A 23151-nucleotide genomic window follows, 5' to 3' on the forward strand; every position below is an offset into this window, starting at 1 on the left:
TTCAGAATTCCAGAAGCAATCTTGTCAGTTTAAAACGACCACTCTTTCGTCAAGGTCTCATTGTCTCAACAGTAGCCAGGGTTTGTGTACACCGAAGGCTTCAGGCATGGAATTCTTCACGGTGGTTGGCGTCGGCGACGAACTCTGTGAGGCGAAGACGTAAATTCGAAAAAGGGAAAGCGTAGAACAGGACCGAGCTGCATGAGCCAGTACATCTCACGGCGCGCATCGCATCACATCTGTTCAGGGGAAAAAGCCGGGGCTTGCGTTAACCAAAGTTCAGGGTGATTTGACCTGGCCTCTTGTGTGTTATGGTCAGGATGAGGCGGTGGTTCTTGGAAGCGCCAAGAGCTGTTTGATCCAGCTAAGAAACGCTTTCTCCAGACCCCGGAAGGACAGAGGTATTTCGAACAAAAACAGAGGGTAACTGCAAGCAGGTGCAGCAGTGCGTATTCTCAGCAATCTACATATTTTTGTACTCGCTAAACACTACACAAATTTGACTTTCTCCTGTAAATTTTCCCTGAAAAATTCAGAGCCCGGTTTCATGAAACGACGGCAAGCCACCCTCGTTGTTCCCACGGCACCAACCATCCCATGGGCCCTGGCTGGACCAGACCAACTCCGGTCGCTCCCGCGTCCGCGGCCGCCTTTTTTTATAAAACCGGCCGGGCCGCGCCGCACCAGAACTCGGGAGCACGACCCACACGAGAGCCAGCAGACAACGAGATCGTTTTCGCCCCCTTGTCCCCTCGGTTTCGCCGCCGCCGCTCCCCGCCGATCTCCGCGACCCGCCGCCGGCGCCGCCGCTGCAGATCTCGCCGAGGAGGCGGGGATCGCTTCCGCCGACTTCCTGGTGGCCGGCCAGCTGGACCTATAAGGCGAGGTTCCCGGTCGAGTTCCCGCTCCGAGGGTTCAGCATCCTTGGTTCCCCATGTATGTGATCCTCGCGATTCCCCCTATTCAGCGCGTTGCTTTGTTAGGTCCTGTAGACGTAATGGGTAATGCTAATTGGTATTCTTGGTAGTCCGGATTCGGTTGCCGTTATTTTTCTCCTGCTGCAGGCTGCAGCTGTTTCAGTGGGTCATTCATATGGCCCTTTCTTTTGTATGTATATATATTTCATTTGATCTGTGGGATGCTGGGACTATCTCAATACTTATCAATCTTAGGATAATCAAGTTTTAGTAATTACACTGCTCCTTCCAAAATTCCTGCATTCAAATGGGGCATTAACTGGCTATGTAAGAAATCAGCTAACTCTAGTGTGTATTGGGGACAGATGGCTGCTTCCACATCTCAGCACGCGCTTTCATCCATCAAATGGTGGTCGAACAGCAGCTTCGGTCTTGAGAAGAGAACTTGTCATGTGCATTCTGTTTCAGTAGGGTGCCGCTGTCCCAATGCCCGCAATTTGGGTTTAGTTTGTGCTTCAAACACCCAATCTTCAGTGGTCGAGCCAGTTCAGCTGCCAGGGAGCCCTAAAAGCGGCATAACACCAAAAAAGTCAAGTAAGTTTATTGAGTTCACTGGTATTTAAGAATGTAGTGGTGGCGAAATTGTTCTACCAATCACTGTTTTGCTGATGCTATAAGATTTCTGTTCACGCGTTTGTAGGTGAAAGTGCACTCATACTGATTCGGCATGGCGAATCGTTGTGGAATGAGAAGAACCTGTTTACTGGATGTGTCGATGTTCCGCTGACCCCTAAGGGTGTGGAGGAGGCAATTGAGGCGGGTAAAAGGATATGCAATATCCCAGTTGATGTAATATACACTTCGTCACTAATTCGTGCTCAGATGACTGCTATGCTTGCCATGATGCAGCACCGCCGTAAGAAGGTTCTATACATTCCCTATTCAGATTTCCAGTACTGTCTCCATGTTAAGTATGTTCACATTTGCAGTTAATCAACTTAAGGGGTTATGACATATAGCACTCACCATTTAGGTTCCAATCATTGTCCACAATGAGAGTGAACAAGCTCACAGGTGGAGTCAGATATACAGTGAAGAGACAAAGAAGCAGTCCATTCCAGTCATAACAGCCTGGCAGTTAAATGAGCGAATGTAAGGGTTCACTTTGCTCTATGATGATTATTCGATATGGTGTACCTTTTGCTTTGATCATCACATGGAACTTTCCCTTGTCATTTAAGGTATGGTGAACTGCAAGGTCTTAACAAGCAAGAAACTGCTGACCGGTTTGGCAAAGAACAAGTTCATGAATGGCGTCGCAGTTATGATATTCCTCCCCCAAATGGCGAGAGCCTTGAGATGTGTGCGGAGAGAGCTGTTGCTTATTTCAAAGATCAAGTAAGTATATTATTAAACACTTGATTCAGCTGGAACTTTCTGTGTCAACATGCTGCTTGTATGCATACAAAGTCTGCTTTTACTTTCTTTGGTTTCCAAACTATGATTAGGCAGCAACTGTATCCACCAATGTATCCTTAATATGTTTCTGTCACTATCGCCTAATACAATATGAAAGTATGAAACACACAAGCCTGCATTCAGCTGTATTTGCAGTTTGCAATTTATTTTTTCCACTGTAACCTAGGTATGTTTGTTGTCTGTAGATTATACCTCAACTTGTGTCTGGAAAGCATGTGATGATCGCTGCCCATGGAAATTCGCTTCGTTCGATTATAATGCATTTGGACAAGTTGACTTCTCAAGAGGTATTTGTATATAGAGTATTTGTTTTGTAAACTGTTTACCAATTGATGTTCTTGTGATGAGATTGTTGACAAGGCACTTCTTTTCTCAGGTTATTAGCCTTGAGCTGTCTACTGGCATTCCTATGCTGTATATATTTAAGGAAGGAAAATTCATCAGGCGAGGAAGTCCCGCAGGACCTGCTGAAGCAGGTGTCTATGCTTATACCAAGGTAAGAATGTGTTTCCCAGTTGGAAATTGTTGGACGCAACAACATTCTAATTCAATCCGCATTTTCCTAAACAAACTGGCATATTTAGGAGCATAAGTTGTCAAAAGTTGAGGTCTTAATACTTCATGTTCAGATAACTCCATCTGCATATGATTTTGATTGTTTACAACCAGTGGTATTATTTCCGTTGATTTCTGTTGTTTATTGTGAATGGCTCTAGTCGGCTCAAACTGCTTGGTTTGTTAAGATTTGCCAGTATATGTATTTGATTAGGATGAATGGTTCATAGTGCCGGTTTTTAATGCCTTCTAATTTATATCTCAACTTCAAATTTTTGGGTGCAGAATTTGGCTCAGTACAGACAGAAGCTTGACGGCATGATTCAGTAACCATCTGCAGGTAATTATTTGTTCTTTTCTGGTATAGATCCAAAGAGATACGTGGTTAAAACTAATCATTTACTCTTTATATCCATGCAGGCTTCATTCTCTACTAGTCGCTAAGACACTCATCCGTCGAACATGCTTTTGATCCCTAAAGAAGATAAGTTCATACTGTTCAGCATATGGAATCGTTGAGATCTCTACAAGTAGCTGAAGTTGTAGTGCCCCGTTTGTTCCTTGCAAATCCTTGCAGAATTTGGGGATAATTTAGTTAGTGAGCTAGAGATACAAATGGGGATAAATTTCGATGACCATTGTATTCTCTTTTCGTGTTCCCCGATAATTGGATCGAAATATTTGTAACGGTGGGTGCTGCAGTGAAAATTTCTATTGGACTATGCAATGAAATGGTGTGGTTAAATATCTGTTCCTCATTTCATCAATTTGGTTTGGCTTGCCCAGCGGGTGATCTGATTGTTTTGGCCTGCCAGACATTCGATTCTGATCCTTTTCGACGGCGGCAACATTGTTGAGGCTCTGCTCTGCGCCTCTGTGACATCGTTTATCCTTGTATGCGGACAAGAACCCGCTGACAAGGCATGAAAGATCCAGAATTCCAGATTCAGCCTCGCACAAATCCAGAGGCGCATAAAGTAACGCGCAGATGGCATCTAGCTCGGCAAAAGTCGGTGATATAAAATCTGTGGTCGAGAGTCAAACCATCGTGGTTACTGCTTATTTCTGAGCCGTTGGTTTGGCTTCTTTTAATCCTGGAAATTGTCCTTCTGTTAAGTACATTTTTTTTAATTGTTCACTGCTAACCTCCAGCACGCATCTTGCAGTCCATCACTCCAACAATGCTTACTATACGTAGCTAACACCCATCATAGTATCACACTCTAGACATTACCATCATTGAACCCAGCAATACACAGGCACGGCGAGAGGGAGCATCCTAGGTGGTGTGGCAGAGAATGGAGAGAGACTCCCAGTTTGCTAAATCCAAGCAACAGTAACAAGTTTTCTTGTGATACTAGGTAGCATCAAGGGGGAAGCTGCAGCAGCAGCAACCAGCAAGGCCCCCTAGATCCTTGGCATCCTTTGCCATTTCCATTTGAAGGCACCACAACACAATTCCCTCGCCGCCACCCGTTTTGACCCCCCCGCATTTACCACCCCCCACCACTCCTCGTTTCCCTCTGCCTTTGCCGGGGAAAAGAAGAAAGCCAGAGGAAACAACCGCCTCCCGGATGAGGGTCCTGCCGTGCCGCGCCTTTCACCGCCAGCTGCATGTCAAATCACAACGCGCCCCGCGACATCCCCAAGCCGGCCTCCGTCGACGAGTTCCTCGTCAAGAATGGCAAGAAGAAGAAGGTGAGCCGCGCCGATTTCCATTCCCCTGCGCCGCCGCGCGGCCGGTGAGGTTTCATTCCGAGCGTCGTCTTTGCTAACAATGTGGCTTGGTTTCGCTTTGCCCAGTCCTTCATGTCGGGCCTCTTCCGCAAGAAAGGGAGGAGCGTGGAGAAGAGGCTGTTCTCGCGGCGGGAGCGGGACATTGTCTTCGGTGAGTGCGTGCCGGCGGATTCTCGCCGCCGATCCCGCCCGGTCGGCGTATGGCGGTGGATTGATGATCCATGGTCTTGCGTTGTGTCTCTGCAGATTTCGAGGGGAGAAGCGGCGACTCGATGGAGCTCCTGGAGGCGTCGCCTGCTGCTGTCCGCAAGAGCTTCTCAGGTATGGCAATCCAAACCCAGATGATCATATTCATACGAGGTGACGATGCTGAAGCTGCAATCAGACTCGCTGAGCTGCTCTTTGCTTTCAGATCGGCATTGCACGACGCGGATCGAGAACCTGAGCCTGAGCTGCCTGAGTTCCCCCAGGGGACCCAATGTCGACACCCGGGAATACCGGTAACAACAACTTTTGTCATTGCAAGCTTGATGCTAATTCCGCTGATTCTGAAGAGCTGAAACTTGATGCTGGCGGATCGTGCTGATCGTTTCTGAGCATTGCTTTTATCTAGCGATGAAATTGGGCCGTATTTGACGATCTTGCAGGGTGTTTGTAGGCACATGGAATGTGGGAGGGAAGCCTCCTGACAGCAGCGTTAACCTCGAAGAATTCCTGCAGATTGAAGGATTGCCTGACATATACGTCTTGGGGTACAGATTTTTCCCATTTCGTTCCCATCTTTACGCAACCTGCATCGTTCTCCCTCTCTCAGTTCTTCGCGTTGTGTTGCTATTCAGAAAATATGATCAGCATATATCCTTGAATAGTTGAATTAAATCTTCGGATTTTCGCAAAGGTTTCAGGAGATCGTCCCTCTGAACGCGGGCAACGTGCTGGTCGCGGAGGACAACGAGCCGGCGGCCAAGTGGCTGGGCCTCATCTACCAGGCCCTCAACAGGCCGCCGGCCCAGGAAGGCCAGTCCTCCGGCGACGAGCTCTCGCCGCCGGCGTCTACCTCCTCCTCCTCCCAGACCCAGAGCACCCGGCCGAGCGCCCGCGACCCGGCCAACGCCATCCCCAAGTCCTCCAGCGGCGGCCTGCTCTTCCCCCCGAAGCCGTCCTTCAAGGCGTTCAACAAGAGCTACCGCGTCGACAACGCGCTGGTGAAGACGTGCACCTGCATGTCCGACCCGTCCACCATGCAGCGCCGGGCGCGGGAGATGCGCGAGTTCCTCTACCGCGTCGAGGCCGCCGCCGCCGCCGGCGACGACGACGGCGAGGGCGGCGACCAGAGGCATGGCGGCGGCGGCGCGATGAATTACTGCCTCGTCGCGAGGAAGCAGATGGTCGGCATCTTCCTGTCGGTGTGGGTCCGGCGGGAGCTCGTGCAGTACGTCGGCCACCTCCGGGTGGACTGCGTCGGCCGGGGAATCATGGGCCGCCTCGGGAACAAGGTCGGCGTCTTTCTCGTGTGCACGCCCAAAGCTTTTCTAGCCTGATGATGCTGAAGTCATGGCGGTTTCAGGGATGCATCGCGATGAGCATGACGCTGCACCACACGAGCATCTGCTTCGTGTGCTGCCACCTGGCGTCCGGCGAGAAGGAGGGGGACGAGGTGAGGAGGAACTCCGACGTCGCCGAGATCCTCAAGAGCGCGCAGTTCCCGCGCATCTGCAAGGTGCCGGGCCAGCGGATCCCTGAGAGGATCATCGACCACGAGTAAGCCAAGCACCCACTAATCACTCACTATCTCACTGATGATGAACATTGCAGCAGTAGTCTACACGGCTGGAGCTTATAACAATGGTGAGCTGATGTTCATGCGATGCAGCCGGATCATATGGCTTGGCGATCTGAATTACCGGGTCTCGATGAGCTACGAGGAGACGAAGATGCTGCTAGAGGACAATGACTGGAACACTTTACTGGAGAAAGACCAGGTATGAACTGGAGTACGACCAACCAAAATTTCTGATATGCAACAGTAGGAAGGAACGCAGTAAAACCGCATGGTTTCAGAAAACCTGCTGACAATGTGTTCCTGAACAGCTCGCGCTCGAGAGACAAGCGGGGAGAGTGTTCAAGGGGTGGAAGGAGGGCAAGATCTACTTCGCGCCGACATACAAGTACAGGCAGAACTCAGATTCATACGTGTGGGAAACCGCGAAATCGAAGAAGAAACGACGAACGCCGGCATGGTACAGAACAAGTACAGCATTTTGTCTGAAGATTCAGGCATGCCAAAGTCCTGACGCTTCATGAGAAGAACGCTGGGATTTCTGAATGTTCCATGTTGATGCAGGTGCGACCGGATACTGTGGCACGGCCAGGGGATCGAGCAGCTGCAGTACATCAGAGGCGAGTTCAGGCTCTCTGATCACAGGCCCGTCTGCAGCGTGTTTGTGATCGAAGCCGATGTAGATAGTGGGAGCAAGATCAGAAAGGGTTACTCAACTCTGGACGCCAGGATCCATTGCGAGTCCCCCGCGATACCCAAGAGACACAGCTTCTATGATGACTTTTGAAATTTTGGCTTGTGACGGTAGTGTTGTCTATAATAGCTTACAAAGGTCAGAAATGTTTGTATTGAAAAGGCTGAATTTTTTCAAGCCTGGCACTTGCCTTGTACGGTTGTACCAAGTGGCATACTAACTGAAAGCAAATGGTGGTTACTGACCAGAAATACAAATGAACGATGGTTTTTCACCCCACAGCTGCCAGTGGAAAGTGCTTGCGGTCTTGCTATCAGGTGCAGAAGATGCCAGCCAGCCAGTACTTAAGATTCAGAAAACACGCTGGCATAGCATAAACTCAACGCAAGTGGGGAAAATGAATAAACTGAAACAGCAATCTTACGATGAAACTGAGGGTAACAAAATATTGTATTAGTTCTTTACCGTCTGTTGGATCTCATTCTGCCACAACAGGGTTCTTCAAATAAAATCACGAGGGCAGAAAAATGGAGTGGGATAGTGAGGGATGAAAGAAACAGAGTGACGCTGACTACAAAACAAGTCAGGCATAACGATCCTGCCATGTGTTAAAAGAGTTTCTCATCGCCTTTGATGTTCATCTATTAATGAGAACACACTGTTGTAGAGCTCCTATCAACATTTACCATTTACGTTTCATGGTGATACTCACAGATCAGATTAAAGGCCACTTTTATCTGCTGGAGCAGTATCTTCTCCCGGCAAGCTTTTCTGCTCAACTGTGCTTGATTCAGTCTGTGTTTCTTCCTCCTTTTCAGATTCGGTATCCGATTCTGCCCTCTTTTCAGGTGCAGTATCTGTTTCTTCCCTCTTTTCAGGTTCAGTCTCTTCAGCCTTCACACCCGAGGAGCTGCTTTCTTGGGGCTTTTGGTTGCTCATCAGATATGGCTCGGAAGCAAGAGCTGAATTCTCAGGACTCCAGAATGATGGCATCTTCTTGTCATCTTCTCTCATCCTCACGGCATAATCATTTATATTGAAAGTAGCTGGATTCTTGCCACCAAAAGCACATTCTAACTCATCCATGTTGAAAAGATCTTCAATGATCTTCATGGTGTCAGGCCTATCTGAGTATACAAATTTGACCTTGTTTCTGGTCTTCCTCTCAAGAATGGGGCTTGCCATCTACATTCAGATCTAGACTTTAGTTCTTGAAATATATCATGACAACTGTAAGTAACATCAGGTATCTAACTTCCTTTTTACATTTTTATGAAACTGATACTTATGTACAGCAACAATATAAAGACAACATAATAATTAAGTAAACGAATAATCCTTGCTTCAATATCAAGAAGAAAATTCAAACACGTGACAGCAATCTTTTACTGGAGTCTATGCAGAGAGGTGCATGCAATTGGTCAGGACATGATATATTTGGGCATGTCATCCAATGTTTCTGATGAAATAATAAGCTCAAAGCTTGTAGAGACATACCTTCCAGAAAGGCTCAAAAAACTTTGGGGCATTGTAAAGAATTGCCACACCCAATCTTTCAGGATAATGACCTTGAAGGACATCTGCCGTCAACTTTGTCACATTAATTGACAGGTTACCTAAGTTGAAGCCAGCAAAATCAATGAGCCAAACCATCTGATCCTGACCATGTGGCAGATTTAGAATTGCATTCTCCATACAGTACACCAAGTACTTGACTTGCCCTTTGGCATCCTTGGTATTCTGAAAAACAAAATTACAATTCAGAATGACTGAGTTAGACAGCATAATATGATATAAACTACAGGTACGGATTCGATAAGTGGAAAACAGGGAGAGGAGCATTATCAAACCTGGCATCCAGGTCTCATGACAAGGATACTCCGCCCACTCTTGTCAAAGTAATCAGCTCGGTAAATTTTTCCAGTCACAGCTTCATCAGATATATCATCCTACATAATAAAATTCAAATAAGACTTTCTATAGATGATAATCCAGCAAACCAGATGTCATAATGCATCAAAAGTTTCACAAAGCATGCTAGAAGCTCCACGGTGGCATAAGCATAATCACTTGTACCATGTGGATTCATGAATTATAACTTTCCTTTGAAGCAATTTAAATGAGAAAAAGCTTTTCTATCAGATGATAATCCAGCAAACCAGATGTCATAATGCATCAAAAGTTTCACAAAGCATGCTAGAAGCTCCATGGTGTAGTAAGCATAATCACTTGTACCATGTGGATTCATGAATTATAACTTCCCTTTAAAGCAATTTAAATGAGAAAAAGCTCACCCAGCGGATCTCATCTGGCTTATACTCTAAACGCCATTTCAAGGTTTTCTTCAGCATTTTTGTGGCCTTCCTCACGTCCCAGTTCCTTGCTATCAGGTACCTTGCAATTGAAGCGTCTGAGCAATATAGAGCTGATTTTCCAGATAGCTGTCCTAGTTCAGTTTTAACTTTACCGATCTGACATGCAAGAACACAAAAATGAGAAAGAATACACATTTTATAAGTTCAATATAAAGGTAATGGGAACAATGTGCTATTTGAGTGCCTAACAGGAAAAGGGAAAAAAGTTTGACTTCATTATATCCGGAGCTCTTCCATTTAGAACCAAACAAGAAAAATAGACTGTCCACCCATCATGGAATTACCTTGGACTTCTGCTCCTCATATAATGCTGCTTCTTTCCCATGACCATTGGTCACACCACTCGCTGAACTCATAGCGCCTTTTCGCTATTCCCTACAAAAATTGAATCAAAAGGTCTTGTAAGAACTTCAACATAAGTGACATAAAGAAGAATAACTATATCTGATCATGTGAGGAAGCAGAAACACAAGTGCGAAAGTTGACACCATTAGCAGTTTACAGTTTCGTGGTTATGCTGGCATTTCAACACCACACCAAACTCATGGAATCAAGGACAGCTCAAAAACAAAAGCACAAACAGTTTGTATTTGCCGATAAAGATATCATATCATATTTACAGAAGCAAACTAAAAAACTTCACAGGGCCCATGCTGTAGCAGAACATATTTAGAGGTAAACTAGAAAACTTCACTGAGGCCACACAGTAACAGGTACTGGTTTTTGCCTTGCACAGACAATGAGAAACTAGCAGTTGATATGTTAAAATGTGTCTACGCATAAATCTATATGGATTATGGAGCATTACCACAGTTGTGTGCATAAATACCTACTCCCGTATACGTTTAACCACATTCTTTGTATTAATAGACCAACAGCAACAGAGAGTACATTTCTGTCTTATACATGTATGCTAATGGTCCTAGTGATACTGTAGTAGTACAATAAAACACTACTGCCAACGAAGTCACAAGAAAAAATACAGCAATCTGAATAGACATCATGATGCAACATTGATAGCATGAACCAACACGAGATGGTGCCTTCCAAAGTTCCAATCTACGATATCAATGCCATCCAGTTCCCCCGACCAGGTTCAAGCACGAGAAATGGCAGGACCCAAAAAGGAATCCCAACTTTCCATCGCCCGTTAAGGAAACGGGCAGCCAAAGACCGGTAAGCAAAACTTCAGAACACCAAGTGAACACACATTCTCAAATCCTAACCACAAGTCCACAACCCTATCATCAGGAATCACCCAAATTCCCCCGAGAAACATGCAATCTACTACTTCCCATTCGCAGCAAACGAACAGAGCCCAGAGCAGCAAAACCCACTCGGCGCTCGGCGCTCCTCAGCCCCGCCACTACGCGCAACGGAGAGCCCCGCTGCGAGAAGCAAGGAATCCTGCAACTCCACCAAATGGCGCAGAGATCCTCCCGCAAACCCCAAACCGACGCAGCAAGACCGCAGGCGAGAGCGAGACCCAACCCCCGATTGCCTCGAAGCCAACAGCCAAACGCACCAAACCACCCAAAGCCTCCTCACACATCACACGAACCCGAGCCCTCCCTTCCTCGCGCAGTCACCAAACAAATGCAGTACGCCCGAATAAAGGACAAGCAATCGTACGCCGTCTCAAGGAAGCACGCTCGCAACGAGGCAAAATCGCCCTCGCAGAGCTGAAGCAGCAGAAGAGCAGCGGGTAGAGGGCGAGCTCTCGGCGCTCACCTCGGCGAGCCGCGGCTCCGGGGGCGAGGAAGGCGGCGAGGCAGGATGCGCGGGCCGCGGAGCACGCGAGGCGGGTAGGAGCCGCCCGTCCCCCTCCTCCTCCTCCTCTTCCTCGGCTCCTCCTTGCTTGGGAAGAAGCGATGACGGGTGGGGGAAAAATATATGCGAGGAGGAGGAAGAGATCAAGAGAGGGTCGATCGCATCGGACGGCACCTGTCGGTTGGAGGCCCCTCACGTGGAGTATTTGGACGGCCGTGGCGGGCCCACGACGGACGTGGGGTGGGAAATGGAAAATTTATTGGGATGGATCGTCGCGACTCGCCGGGCGGCTGCTGAGCTGTGCTCTGCTGGTGGGTTCGTTGGTGTTGCTGTGATCTGTGATCAGGACATGTGCCCGGCGTGGAATAGTTTTTGTTTTTCCCTTTCCTGGATCAGATCGGGTTGCGGATGATGCTGTGATCCTGTGCTGATTTATTAGGGCCTTGTTTAGTTGCTAAAATTTGAAGTGTCAAAATTAATGTACCAGCACTGTAGCACACTGTAGCGTTTCGTTTGTATTTGTGAATTATTGTCCAAACATTGACTAATTAGGTTCAAAAATTTGTCTCGCAAAGTACAACAAAATTGTACAATTAGTTTTTAATTTCGTCTACATTTAGTACTCCATGCATGTACCGCAAGTTTGATGTGATAGGAAATCTTCTTTTTTCATAGTGATAAAGTTGGGAGTTGGAGGTGAACTGAACAAGAGCTTAGTCTTCTTGGTTAGGCATGGTGTGAGCTAAAGAGCTTAGTCTTCTTGGTTAGGCATGGTGTGAGCTAATAAATGAGGATTGGTATTTTCATTGTTGCTATTGTGGAGGAGATGTCCATGCTTGCTGGGTCCTTTTCGTGGAAGAATCTTGTCCTGCGACCTAACTGTTGGTGTGGATTATGTGATGCTTTCGCTCTCGATCGATCCGGTACTGGTAGTGATGATGATGATGATGAGAGTGGTAGAGACATTTGCCTTTTGCGTTGAGGTTTTTGTTCCCTGGATTGGCTAGTCAACGGACTTGCTTTGTTGATTGTTCCGGGTGGCCTGAATCCCTTTGACAGCACACACACACCCTTGTCAACAGACAGGGCCTGATGTTTCTAGAAGGCAGGCGCTGCTTGAAGTGCCACTGCCACACACACACTTCCCACTAGCGTTGGCAATGGTAGAGCTCGTCGCGCGAGTCCCCTCTGACTCTGCTGCGCCGGCATGTCCGCCACGACACGGTCGGCACGCATGGACTCCCCCGTATGGGTATGGCGCGGACCCGCAGCCCACGCCTGAAAAGTGGAGAACGGCCTCCTCTCTCCTTGGTCGTCCCGAGTACTAGAGTCCAAGGCCCCCAGGCCCCAAGAGGCCAAGACGACCCCGTTTTTTCACTAGTAGTAAACCGCGAGCACTCGCCGCCGCCCGTCCTCGCCAACCAACAGCGATCAGCGTCTCTCTCTCTCCTACGCCGATTCGGCCGCCCCCGCGCGCCGCGCCCGCCCACCGGCCGGCCGAGTCGGCTGCCCACCGCGCGCCGAGCGAGATTTCTACGTGCCGCTGCGCGCACTTGTGCGGTTGTTGCGGTAGCGATGCGTTCCGCGGAACAAAAATCAATCGGTCCGGACGTCCGGTGACAAATTGTTTGGCGCAACTTTGCAGCAGCCGAATCTGGTGAAGGATATGCCCCGGCCCGTACCCTACTGTTTATAGGCCGCTGTCAACACACGTGGTGGATCTTTATATCAAAAAAGGAAAGAAAATGCGGTGGACGTCTGCATCTCTTGGCAGCAACTTTTTTTTTCCGAATCACAAAGTACTGCATAGGCTCACAAACACGTATGCACACTCACCCTTACAAACACACACGCAGCCCTACCCTTATGAGCCGGCAATTCTCAAGATTGATAAAGTCACCACAGGCGGGCACGTTACCTACCACTGAAAGAATAGCGCGGAGTTAAATCTTGAAATAAATTTAGAAAAATACGAGCACCAGTACCGAGTCGAGTACCGAGTCGAGAACTCGAAGTCTGATGGGCAGTTCACGGCAGTAGCCTTTTGATTTATGCGTTGTGTTACTATCCGTAGTTCAATCAGATGGGACATGGGACAAGAACAACTCCTAGGTGTGAGGTACGTGGCAGACTGATTTGTCGATGAACAATCTGGCACTAGCAATGCCGTAATCTTGCTAAATTACCCTTCTCTGCTTGGAATAAGTTAGAGAGCATCGGAATACAATTTTTTTTTGACACTCATCGGAATGTACTAATTCGATCACGCCATGAAGCTCATCTCGAACTCATCCTCGCCGACCATGACGATGTGGGACCCCTGGTCGATCACCTTCCTGCCGTCCTCGCTCGCCCTGCTGAAGTGCTTGCAGGGGCTCACCTCGAACTCCACGTGGGCCGTCTGCATCGCCCTCAGGTGCAGGGTCCGGAACCCGATCAGCTGCCGGGCCGGCCTGCCGCTGCCGTCGTCCGTCGCGTTGGGCCACCGCAGGAACACCAGTACCGGGTGCTTCCCGTCCATGGGCCCGTGGTTCTGCACCCGCACCACCGCCGGGAACTTGAGCCGCTCGCACGCCTCCGACCCCATCGCCTCCACGTCGTACATCGCCGCGCCGGCCGCGCTCGTCGTCTCCAGCGCCTTCAGGCCGGCGATGTCGCTCATGGAAGGAGGCTTCGTGCCGCTGGCGACGAAGCGGTGGGAGTACTTGGAGTAGCTCAGGCCGTAGCCAAAGTCGAACACGGTCGGGCCGCGGTAGAACCGGTACGTCCGGCCGGGGTACCCCGTCGCCGGGTCGGCGCGCATCCGCATGTCCGTCATGGGAACCTTCGTGAAATCCTGTGGGTACCACGTCACCGGTAGCCTTCCACCTGGGTTGTGCTCTCCGAAGAGGACTTGGGCAATGGCCATGCCGCCGGCCTCGCCGGGGTAGCCAGCCCAAAGGATGGCGCCGATCTTGGGGTTGGTCTTGGCGAAGCTCACGTCCACCGGGCCACCGCACAGCAGCACCAAGATCACCGGCTTATTGGCCGCGTTCGCGACGCTCTCGATGAGGCTCTGCTGCTGTCCGGGTAGCGTCAGGTCCAGCCGGTCGATCTCCTCCCTCTCCTGGTCCTGGTCGAGACCCATGAACAGGACGACGGAGTCCACCGAGCTCGCCACCTGGACGGCCTCGGGGATCGCCGTCACGTTGCAGGCGGCGGCGTTGCAGCCGGCGGCGAACCTCGTGTCCTTCACGTACCCCTGCAGCACCTGGAGCGGCGTCACCGTGACGCAGGGCGGGCCGAAGTAGTTGCCGAGCAGCCTCTCGGCGTTGTTGGCATTGAACCCGATGACGCCGAGCGAGGTGACCTTGGACTTGGACAGCGGGAGCGCGCCGGCGTCGTTCTTGAGGAGGACGATGCCGTCCTGCGCCGCCTCCAGGGCCAGGTTCTGGTGCTCCTGCGTGCAGACCTGGTCCGGCCCGATGTCGCCGTACCGGTTGCGCCTGGGGTCGCCGTTGAAGAGCCCCAGACGCATCCTGACGGCGAACAGGTTGTGCAGGGCTCGGTCGATGTCCTGCTCGGTGATCTTCCCCTGCTGGAGTGCAGAGGCGCCGTGCTGCTGCACGTAGCTGCCACAGTTCACGTCCATCCCTGAAAGTTTTCACGATCGGGTTATTGCGAAAAAGGTCAGAAACACGTTTCTGAATATTTCTGTGCATGGCATTTATGGAATTTCGTTGGAAGCAATTCGGACTACAGGCCAACAGCATTATTGGTTTGTGTTGATTTGGACCTCATTTTCAGAGTCACTGTTGATTTCAGTCGTCTAAGACTAGCTAGCAGGATTACTTACATGCTGATGTGGTCTCTTTTGGTGACACCTGGAATCTTATGACATCACGATATTCGTCATGATATCAATTATTTCTAGCGGATTGGGTTTCTCAGATCAGCAAAACAGAAAGGTGTGATAGCAGGTGGTGGAGCCAAATCAGCTTTAGTTCAGCGACCTAACGTAACCTATCTCTCGTTTCACTGTCCTAAAATTGTGCCTTTTCTGTTTCTGTTGCCATGTCCAAAATTGCCCAAGAGTTCCATGTGAGATGTGTTATATTGTGGACTAATCCATCTTAATGTAGTGTACTCGTGCATTGTGATTTGTAGTGAACTCATACCAGCCTTGAGGACATCTGCAACTGCATCTTCTGCCGTCTTGGCATACCCTTGCGCGTCATGGATGATCGATACAGCGTCGCAGTCCGAAGTGATGTACCTGATCAAGACACGTAAAAACGTGCAAGCATCAGCAAACCTTCCCATCCAGCCATCTATGCCAAGGGAAATGGAAACTTGAGCAAAACATTTCAGGATCTCCATGATAAGCTCTGAAGATTGCCGGAAGAGGATAATCTGTCACCCTCATGGTCCCTTTCCGACAAATCTCGCAGCAGACCAATGCTCACCCGTAAAATCCCCAGTTCTGCCTGGCGGTCTTGGAGAGGAGGTTGTAATCGGCGCACGTCGGCACGCCATTGACGCGGTTGTAGGAGCACATGATGCCGCTGGCATGGCCGTCTTCGACGCAGCTCTTGAACGGGGGGTTGTACGTGTCCTCAAGATCCTGCACCGTCACCTGAAAAGAGAGAAAGGTTTTGCATTTTGTTTCAGTGTCTCAGACCGCCTGGCCAAAGAGACCTGCTGAACCGTTCGGATCATCGGCGGCGCCCACCTGGGCGTCGAAGACGTATCGGGTGACGCCCTTCCAGTTCTCGAGGTCGTAGGCGGTGAAGTGCTTGCAGCAGGCGGAGGCCTCGAGGTCGGTGGAGTTGACGGGGCCGGCGATGGCGTAGCCCTGCACGCCGCGGACGAAGACGGCGGCGTACTTGCCGGTCATCGTCGGGTCCTCGCCGGGGGTCTCCTGGCCCCGGCCCCACCGCGGGTCCCGGAACACGTTGATGTTGGGCGCCCAGAAGGTGAGACCCTCCGCCTGACCGTTGTTGTACACCGCCCTCGCCTCCACGCCGATCACCTGCAATGCACGCCGGGCGCCGCCGCCGCCGCGTGAACAACAGCATCAGTCTCTGCTCTGCTCTGGAATTTTGCACATTTAGCAGGGGCCAATTCTAATGCTCGAATGTCTCTCAAGGAAAAGCAAAAAATTCAGCTTGTTCTTTGGTTGTCTGTTGCTTGAAGTTCAATGACTACTGCTCCCTCCGTCCCAAATTTTAGTTTTTGCATAGTTTTTAACATGCACCTAGATATATTATTTAGTTTTTTTAGAAAAATCAAAACGAATAGTATTTTGATACGGAGTAAGCAGTACATTTCTTTCAACGTGTAAAAGAAGATGAATTCAGAAACGACTAGCAGTAGCAGCCCTACGTTCGTTGTGAATTCCTTGGACGAGTTTGAATCGCCTTCAGCACTTTTGACCAAAACAGAGGAGCTGTAAAGCTGCATGCACCTAACGCGTTCGTACGTGTATGCGTTCCAATTTCCAAAGTTGATGATACACACCGGTTGGTGAAATTAGGTGGAAGAACACGCGGCGTTTCTTTACAGTTTGTTACAAACAGAAAGCGCCCTGCTCTAGTGACCTTGCCACCATCATTTCTCATGCTCTACACGCTAGAGCACCTTACATTTTAGTATTATAAGAAATTTATAGTATGACCCCTCTGGGTGCGTGATCATTAGCCACTGAACTGATCATTAAACTTCGTCGGGAAACAGACACGTTCGCTTGTCCGTCGAACACCAACACAGAGCACACGAGAAAACGACGGCAGGTCGCGCATGCCCTGCGCGTTTACGATCGAACGGAGCGGGAGCAGAGGAATGGTTACCTGGCCGATGCGGTACCAGAGGTGCGGGTTGAAGCTCGCGGCGGTGAGGATGACCTGCGGGAAGCTGGTGGCGGCGCGGAGCGGGCCGCTGAGGTGGACGCCGCGGCCGTGGTCGGACACGCCGTGCAGCGCCTCCGACCACCACTTGTACGCCGGCACGCCGAGCCTGGGGACGGCCGGGGACTCGTCCCCGAGCTGCGAGATCTTCTCCTCCACCGTCATCCGCGCCACGAGGTCGGCCACGCGCCGCTCGATCGGCAGCGACCTGTCGCAGAACGGGATGTTGGGCGGCGCACCGGCGCCGCAGGTGTAGGGCGGCTCCGACGCCGCGGCGACGGCGGCGTGCGGCGGCGGCGCCAGCGCCAGCAGCTGCAGGAGGAGCAGCGCCAGCGCGGCGACGTGGAGGGAGGAGCGCGCGCGGCTTCCCATGGCTGCGTGTGCGTGTGTCACGGCGCCAAGTGAGCTAGCCTTGGCAGGGGTATATATGAAGCTCCAGGCCAGCGGAGGGCGCGACGCGGTGCACGGGGACTGACGGACTGTGGGCTGCTACTGCCTACTGCGATGTGTACTGAGAGTGCAGGTCACTGTCCATGTGTGTTGACGATTTTGCCCATTTCTCTGCCATCAATGCAACTGAGATATCATTGGCATGCAGCCGTGCTTGAAAATCTGTGGCTGATCGGATTTTTATTCGAGCAAGTTTAATAACGCAGCTAGCAAGCGGGGCTGTAAGGTTTCTCTCAGCCTTTTCCTAGCCTACTCGTACAATGGTTAGCTCTTTACCATTAATACATGGCCCACAAGTCATTCTCACAAAGTTTCTTGGTTCCTGTGCCCAAGTCGGCTGTAAGCTTATAGCCCGCTTCTCCTCTCTCACCTCTTCTCTCTCCTCCACATCAGCATTCAGCCAGCTTGCAGCCCCTTATTATACTTGCTCTTCTGTAATTATCTGAAAGATCAATGTTGATGTCTTTAGTTAGTGCAATGAAGCGAATGCAGATATGCTAGAGTTCCAAACTTACCGTGGAGGGAGATTTGGTATCTCCATGTGACCAGGCAGATTTCATTCTTCACTGCTCTGTCACGAGTCACGACATCTTCAAAGGATCGCATGGGTTAATCATCCATCAGCGGGAATAGCAGTTCATCGTATACTAGTCCATGCATCGATAGAATTGGAATCACCCTTTCCTTACACGACAAGCAGCTAAAAACCCAAGCCATTTCCGAAAGCGAAGCAAGTTGCCGAACTGGAGAAACAAGAGCACCATCGATCCACTCCCCACGGAGAGTTGCGCGATTCAGATCTGCGAAAAAGCTTTGTTCCTCCACGCGCGCCGCGTCGTGGACTCGTGGTCGCCACCACTCATGGGGCAACGGCGTAATTTCACCCACCATCAACAGATGGTACAGTTCGCCGTATGCGTGCCTGGCTGTCTTCCAGCGGCCCGGGTCTCGTTTGGCCGGGCTAGCGCCCGTGACAAGCTATGCCTGGGAGTGGGGAGACCCCGCGGCGACGCGTGCTCCGCGCCGTGATGCCGGTGGCGCCGGGGGCGGCGGCCGTGCGGCTCCCGCCATGTTCGGTTTCCGAGTGCTTGGACCCCCGGAGGCCCGGACTCTGCACCGAGCGTAACGCAACAGATCGGACCAGCACTCCAGCAGCCTCAAAATGCAACGCATCTACGCGGCGATGGGTTTCACACGTATGGCGTTTCCTCTGCGGCAGAATTTCACCGGTGGCGTCGCCGTCGCGAGGACTTGGGCGAAGAGATGCTGCTGTAGTACTGTGCTGATGCTTCGCCGGTCAAAGGCAGGCTGCACAAGACAGGCCAGTACGGTCGGATTGATCCAATGTTTGATGATTCATCTGCACATGGCGCCCAAATTCAGTCGCAGAAAAAAGCACTGTATCTGACGTGTGCACGAAAACTCGTGCTCACATCGCCAGTTCGCCACCCCTGTATCCTGTAATAGAGACGAGAGATCTGTACTGTCGCGATCGGTGGCCCATTGCTTATCCACGGCCACATGAGTGATGACTGATGAGTCCAGTCGATCCATGGCAACAAATGTCAGATGGCGACACAGTACTTTGACGCGACGCGATCTGTGATCGGTCGGTGAGAGCTCGCTGCAGCGGTTCATGCACTTGCTCAGATCACGGAGTCATCTCCGCTTCGATCACCAGTGCCGCACAGGTCAACACGAAAGATGTGGCTCGAGATGGCACCGGCAAACAGGAAGCCGCTGCAAGATCAGGCTGCCATGCTTGTTCAAACTGACGGCGAGGACCATCAGACTATCAGAGCGCAGGCGGACTGGTGGAACTTGGTAAACGATAGCAATGGTTCCCAGGCCTGGCGAAACGGGCAGGTTGGCGTTGTGCGTTCAGAGTTCAGAGCTTCAACGTTCAAAGCAAGTCCTGTTTCCGGAGAGCGGTCGAGATGAGCGACAACTTCCGCAACAACACGGAACCCAGAAATTGACGGCGATCGGTGGGTGTGAGCTTAGAAAATGTGTAACAAGTGGACTAGTAAAACAAAGTGACGCAGACAAATACGAGTCTCTGATGTCTGCACTCTGCCGCTGGTTTTGCTGCAGATGTTCAGGGAGCAGTTCTCTTTCGCTCTGCACATTCTTTTCTTAATAGAAAACGATACGGTAGCTTAGGCAGTTCTGATCCCATATCAGAGTTCAGTGCTGCCAGTTTCAGTGTCGGCGAGGGGACAAAAATAGGCTACAAGCTAAGGTGGGCGCAGAACTTTCCTTGCCATCACTCGTCTGTCTGCCGATGAATAGAGTAATCAACGAGCGGCGCGGCAGGCCAAATGATCGAGTTGGGTGGAGATTAGGTCCCGGCTGAAGACTGTCAATTTGGAGGCAAAACCACAAAGGCCTTCAATTCGTAGCTCCTAGGTACGGCAAGGGTTTCGCTCTTCCACTATTGTCGCCAGAATTTACCGTTGACTGTGTACTAAACACTTTCGTCCCAAGTTCGGTACGACCTTGATCTGAATGGTGAATTCTCAGCAAACTTTATGAAGTTCTTTGTAATTTGCTATGGAACACGCTCAACATTTTTGCACTGTACATGGATACCTACAAAACACTTTGCTGGTGAGCTGACAGGTAAAGGGGGAACTCTACATTTGTCTGGTCCATCGTCTACTAGTGCCAGACTGCCAGACGCCCGGTTATTCGTGGATCTAGAAACTGTGCATCCACAACGTCCTCCAAAAATGAGGACAAGCTCCAGCCCCAACTAGCTAGCAGCGGCACATGCGGCTGCCCTTATGTTACCGCATGCGTCATGCTAATCGATGGCATACGACGCCGAGAAAACACCGGGTCCTCCAGCTAGCAGAGGCCGATCGCCGATCGCCATGCACGCACGCGCACTCGGCGCCGGCCGATCCGTCCGTCCGTCCAGGATTGCCTCTGCTGCTGTCGTCGTCGCGCATATCGTTTTCGGGGTATTCTGATCTTTAGAGCGCAAAGGGGGAATTATTAAGTTTTTGCCGCTTTTTTGGAGGAGTGTCGAGCTCTCTCTCCCGGTTTCGTAGGAGCTGATCACAAAATCAAGTGAGATCTGTATGGACGAAGAGGCTTCTTAGTTTTGTCTGCTTTGCAGTGTTCGTGTACTAGTTTGGCAGGTAACTGAAATTGAGCGTTCCGCTAAAGAAAATTCTTGAAATTTGAGCAAGAGAATATAACGATTACGTGAAAATGAATTACTAAAAGGTAGCACCTTGAATTCAGGTGTGAGTTGGCAATAGATTATGTGGATATGGATGTGGCCTGGGGTCAAAAGGTTTGGTGAGGATGTTGGGGACAGTGTCCCCAACCAAATTCCACAGAAAAGCACACATGAAAACATGATGCAGGCCGGGGTTGCTTAAACTAGTTTTTCTGCCATTCTGTGATGCTCCTCCCAACACGATGCTCGCGGGAAAAAGGCAGATCTCTCCCTCCTTTTACTACCGACTATCCGGCTATCTCCCCTAAAAAATGTTGTTGACCTGGCAAACAACACTCTTGCTTGGCTTGTGGACGTGCATCATGGCAGGATCATGATTGGGACTTGAGAGCTAGTGATATAGCTAGTGCACACTGCAAAGATCGCAATGACACTCGTAGTCGTAGCGTTCAGCTCCGACATGCTGCGAAGTGTGTGAGCTTAGTGGCCAGTCGGCGTGTTGGGCGAAAGGATTGTTTGCCAATTCGGTTGCTGGGCCATCTCTTGCTGCAGTGGCACGGATAACTTGGCACGGACGCCACAGCGCACCACTGGCTAGCTGACGTCCTGACGAACGTCGTGTACTAGCGTCTAGCGTGTAGGCTTGGCATGGCCTAGTTCGTTGCGAGATGTCAATGCGCCACATCGCAAAAGGGCAGAGGGATATGTTCCATTGCCCCAGTGTATGTTGGGCCGTTTTGATCACTAATCTGCTCATTCAATGTGAGACATGATGTGGGGTGAGTTGCTTAGGCTTCACGCGTAAGGTACTACTTATGCTGGGTTCGGAAGACTTTTCCGTGTTTTGCTTTGATGCAGATGAGTTTCAAAATGAGAGATTGTTATGCGTGTCGGTACTTCTGGAGGCTCTTTTGAAGTCTCTAGGTGAAGCCATCTAGGATTCCTAGATGGACACTTTGGAAAAAGAGAGAAATCCTAGAAATTCTCATAAAAAAACAAAACATCCGACCATCAATCGATAGATTCAAATTATCATAGCCATTGGATCAATTATGTTCTCTAAAAATTACCCACCTATGCTATTATGAAAATAGCCTAAAGTAACCCCCCAAATCTATATATAAATTATCCACCTATGCCATTATATAAAATAAACTAAAGCAACCCCTAATCTTCATCAAAATTACCCACTTTTGCCATTATAAACGATATTTAAAATAACCCCCTAATTTGCAACTGAATTGTCCACCACTATTACTTAAAAAACTTTTTAAAATAATCCCTTAAATTTGCATCTATATTACCCACGCATGCTATTATTAAAAATAACATAAGGTAATCCTATGTTTGAATCAAATAACCTTAATTAAAAATATACATCAATATATGATTTTAAATCATCTATATTTTGCACTATTGGTATACGATATAATAATTAAGGTCTATACGTATGATGTGTGTCACCATTTATAAAGATCTAAAGTGATGTGAATATAGATTTCTATGTTAAAATTGTATATCAATCTTAGGATTCATTAAACAAATTCAAGTGCATACCTGCGATGTAAAGTGAAAAGTTAAAAATTATAAATGTGGATGAAAGTATTATAGAGTAATTACTAACTAAAATCTATCACAATTGGATGAAGATATTAAGTATACATCTGTTGACGCCAAATTTTGACACGTGTGGAATCGGCGTCAAGAAAGAAAGAAATCAGGAGATGCGGCAAGACATAGAGGTCACGATTGGAAATCGGCCGATTGGTGCTACAGTTGAGGATCGGCCGATTGGTGTTGCAGTGTTTCCACGAATGGAGTTGGTAGAAATCGGCCGATTGGGAGGCTGGAGCAATTGGGCTGGTATGGGCTTAAAGTGAACTATGAAGATAAAGAGGGAGTCAGCCCATGAGAGCATGATGATCGACTCCAGTACGAATCATACTTGTAAATATTCGTTTTCGTTTAAAATTAGAGATAGAGTTCTAGTCGGTTAAGAAATCGTTTGTAACAGGCTATAAATAGCCACCTTCATAGATCTGTAATCATCATCAAATCAATACAACAAACTACTATTTCCTCGTACTTACTTTCGAGCAGGCGACTTCGCCAATACTTTTCTTCTTTTCACGAGTTCGTACGGGTTGGCGGGGCTGCATCAGCTTGACCTCCAGCCGATTCTATAAGTTCCGTCTATCGAATAATATCTGAGCTTTAACTTCGGGCGCATCGTTGTCGTTTCGTTTAGATTTGTTTACTCGATATTTACTAGAATTCTAGGTTTTGCCTGTTGTTCTAGTTTTATCACCAGTTATCCAG

At 49.5% G+C, this 23151-nt stretch overlaps 4 protein-coding genes across 4 annotated transcripts; 2 read left to right on the forward strand and 2 right to left on the reverse strand.

Annotated features, from left to right (window-relative positions):
• The first annotated feature begins 678 nt into the window (after window positions 1-678).
• LOC101779248 (2,3-bisphosphoglycerate-dependent phosphoglycerate mutase) lies at window positions 679-3712 on the forward strand. Its single transcript, XM_004953886.3, has 9 exons — window positions 679-936; window positions 1283-1511; window positions 1618-1841; window positions 1951-2069; window positions 2159-2315; window positions 2582-2683; window positions 2773-2892; window positions 3237-3291; window positions 3372-3712. Exons 2-8 carry the CDS (start codon window positions 1283-1285, stop codon window positions 3279-3281), a joined length of 996 nt encoding a protein of 331 aa, XP_004953943.1. The 5' UTR covers window positions 679-936; the 3' UTR covers window positions 3282-3291; window positions 3372-3712.
• Window positions 3713-4565: 853 nt separating this feature from the next.
• On the forward strand, window positions 4566-7406 carry LOC101778840 (type I inositol polyphosphate 5-phosphatase 5-like). The gene is made up of 10 exons (XM_004953885.2): window positions 4566-4649; window positions 4755-4839; window positions 4935-5009; window positions 5101-5188; window positions 5336-5440; window positions 5587-6184; window positions 6256-6449; window positions 6562-6670; window positions 6780-6928; window positions 7033-7406. Exons 1-10 carry the CDS (start codon window positions 4566-4568, stop codon window positions 7253-7255), a joined length of 1710 nt encoding a protein of 569 aa, XP_004953942.1. The 3' UTR covers window positions 7256-7406.
• Window positions 7407-7582: 176 nt separating this feature from the next.
• Window positions 7583-11428, reverse strand: LOC101779640 (random slug protein 5). The gene is made up of 6 exons (XM_004953887.4): window positions 11269-11428; window positions 9822-9912; window positions 9457-9633; window positions 9013-9111; window positions 8660-8902; window positions 7583-8347 (listed from the first exon to the last, which is right to left on the reverse strand). Exons 2-6 carry the CDS (start codon window positions 9891-9893, stop codon window positions 7883-7885), a joined length of 1056 nt encoding a protein of 351 aa, XP_004953944.1. The 5' UTR covers window positions 9894-9912; window positions 11269-11428; the 3' UTR covers window positions 7583-7882.
• Window positions 11429-13393: 1965 nt separating this feature from the next.
• LOC101780037 (probable beta-D-xylosidase 7) lies at window positions 13394-17600 on the reverse strand. Its single transcript, XM_004953888.2, has 5 exons — window positions 17136-17600; window positions 16019-16318; window positions 15753-15922; window positions 15465-15562; window positions 13394-14940 (listed from the first exon to the last, which is right to left on the reverse strand). Exons 1-5 carry the CDS (start codon window positions 17562-17564, stop codon window positions 13571-13573), a joined length of 2367 nt encoding a protein of 788 aa, XP_004953945.1. The 5' UTR covers window positions 17565-17600; the 3' UTR covers window positions 13394-13570.
• Window positions 17601-23151: the final 5551 nt, after the last annotated feature.

Source organism: Setaria italica, chromosome I (genome assembly GCF_000263155.2).
Source record: "Setaria italica strain Yugu1 chromosome I, Setaria_italica_v2.0, whole genome shotgun sequence".
Classification (NCBI taxonomy): Eukaryota; Viridiplantae; Streptophyta; class Magnoliopsida; order Poales; family Poaceae; genus Setaria; species Setaria italica.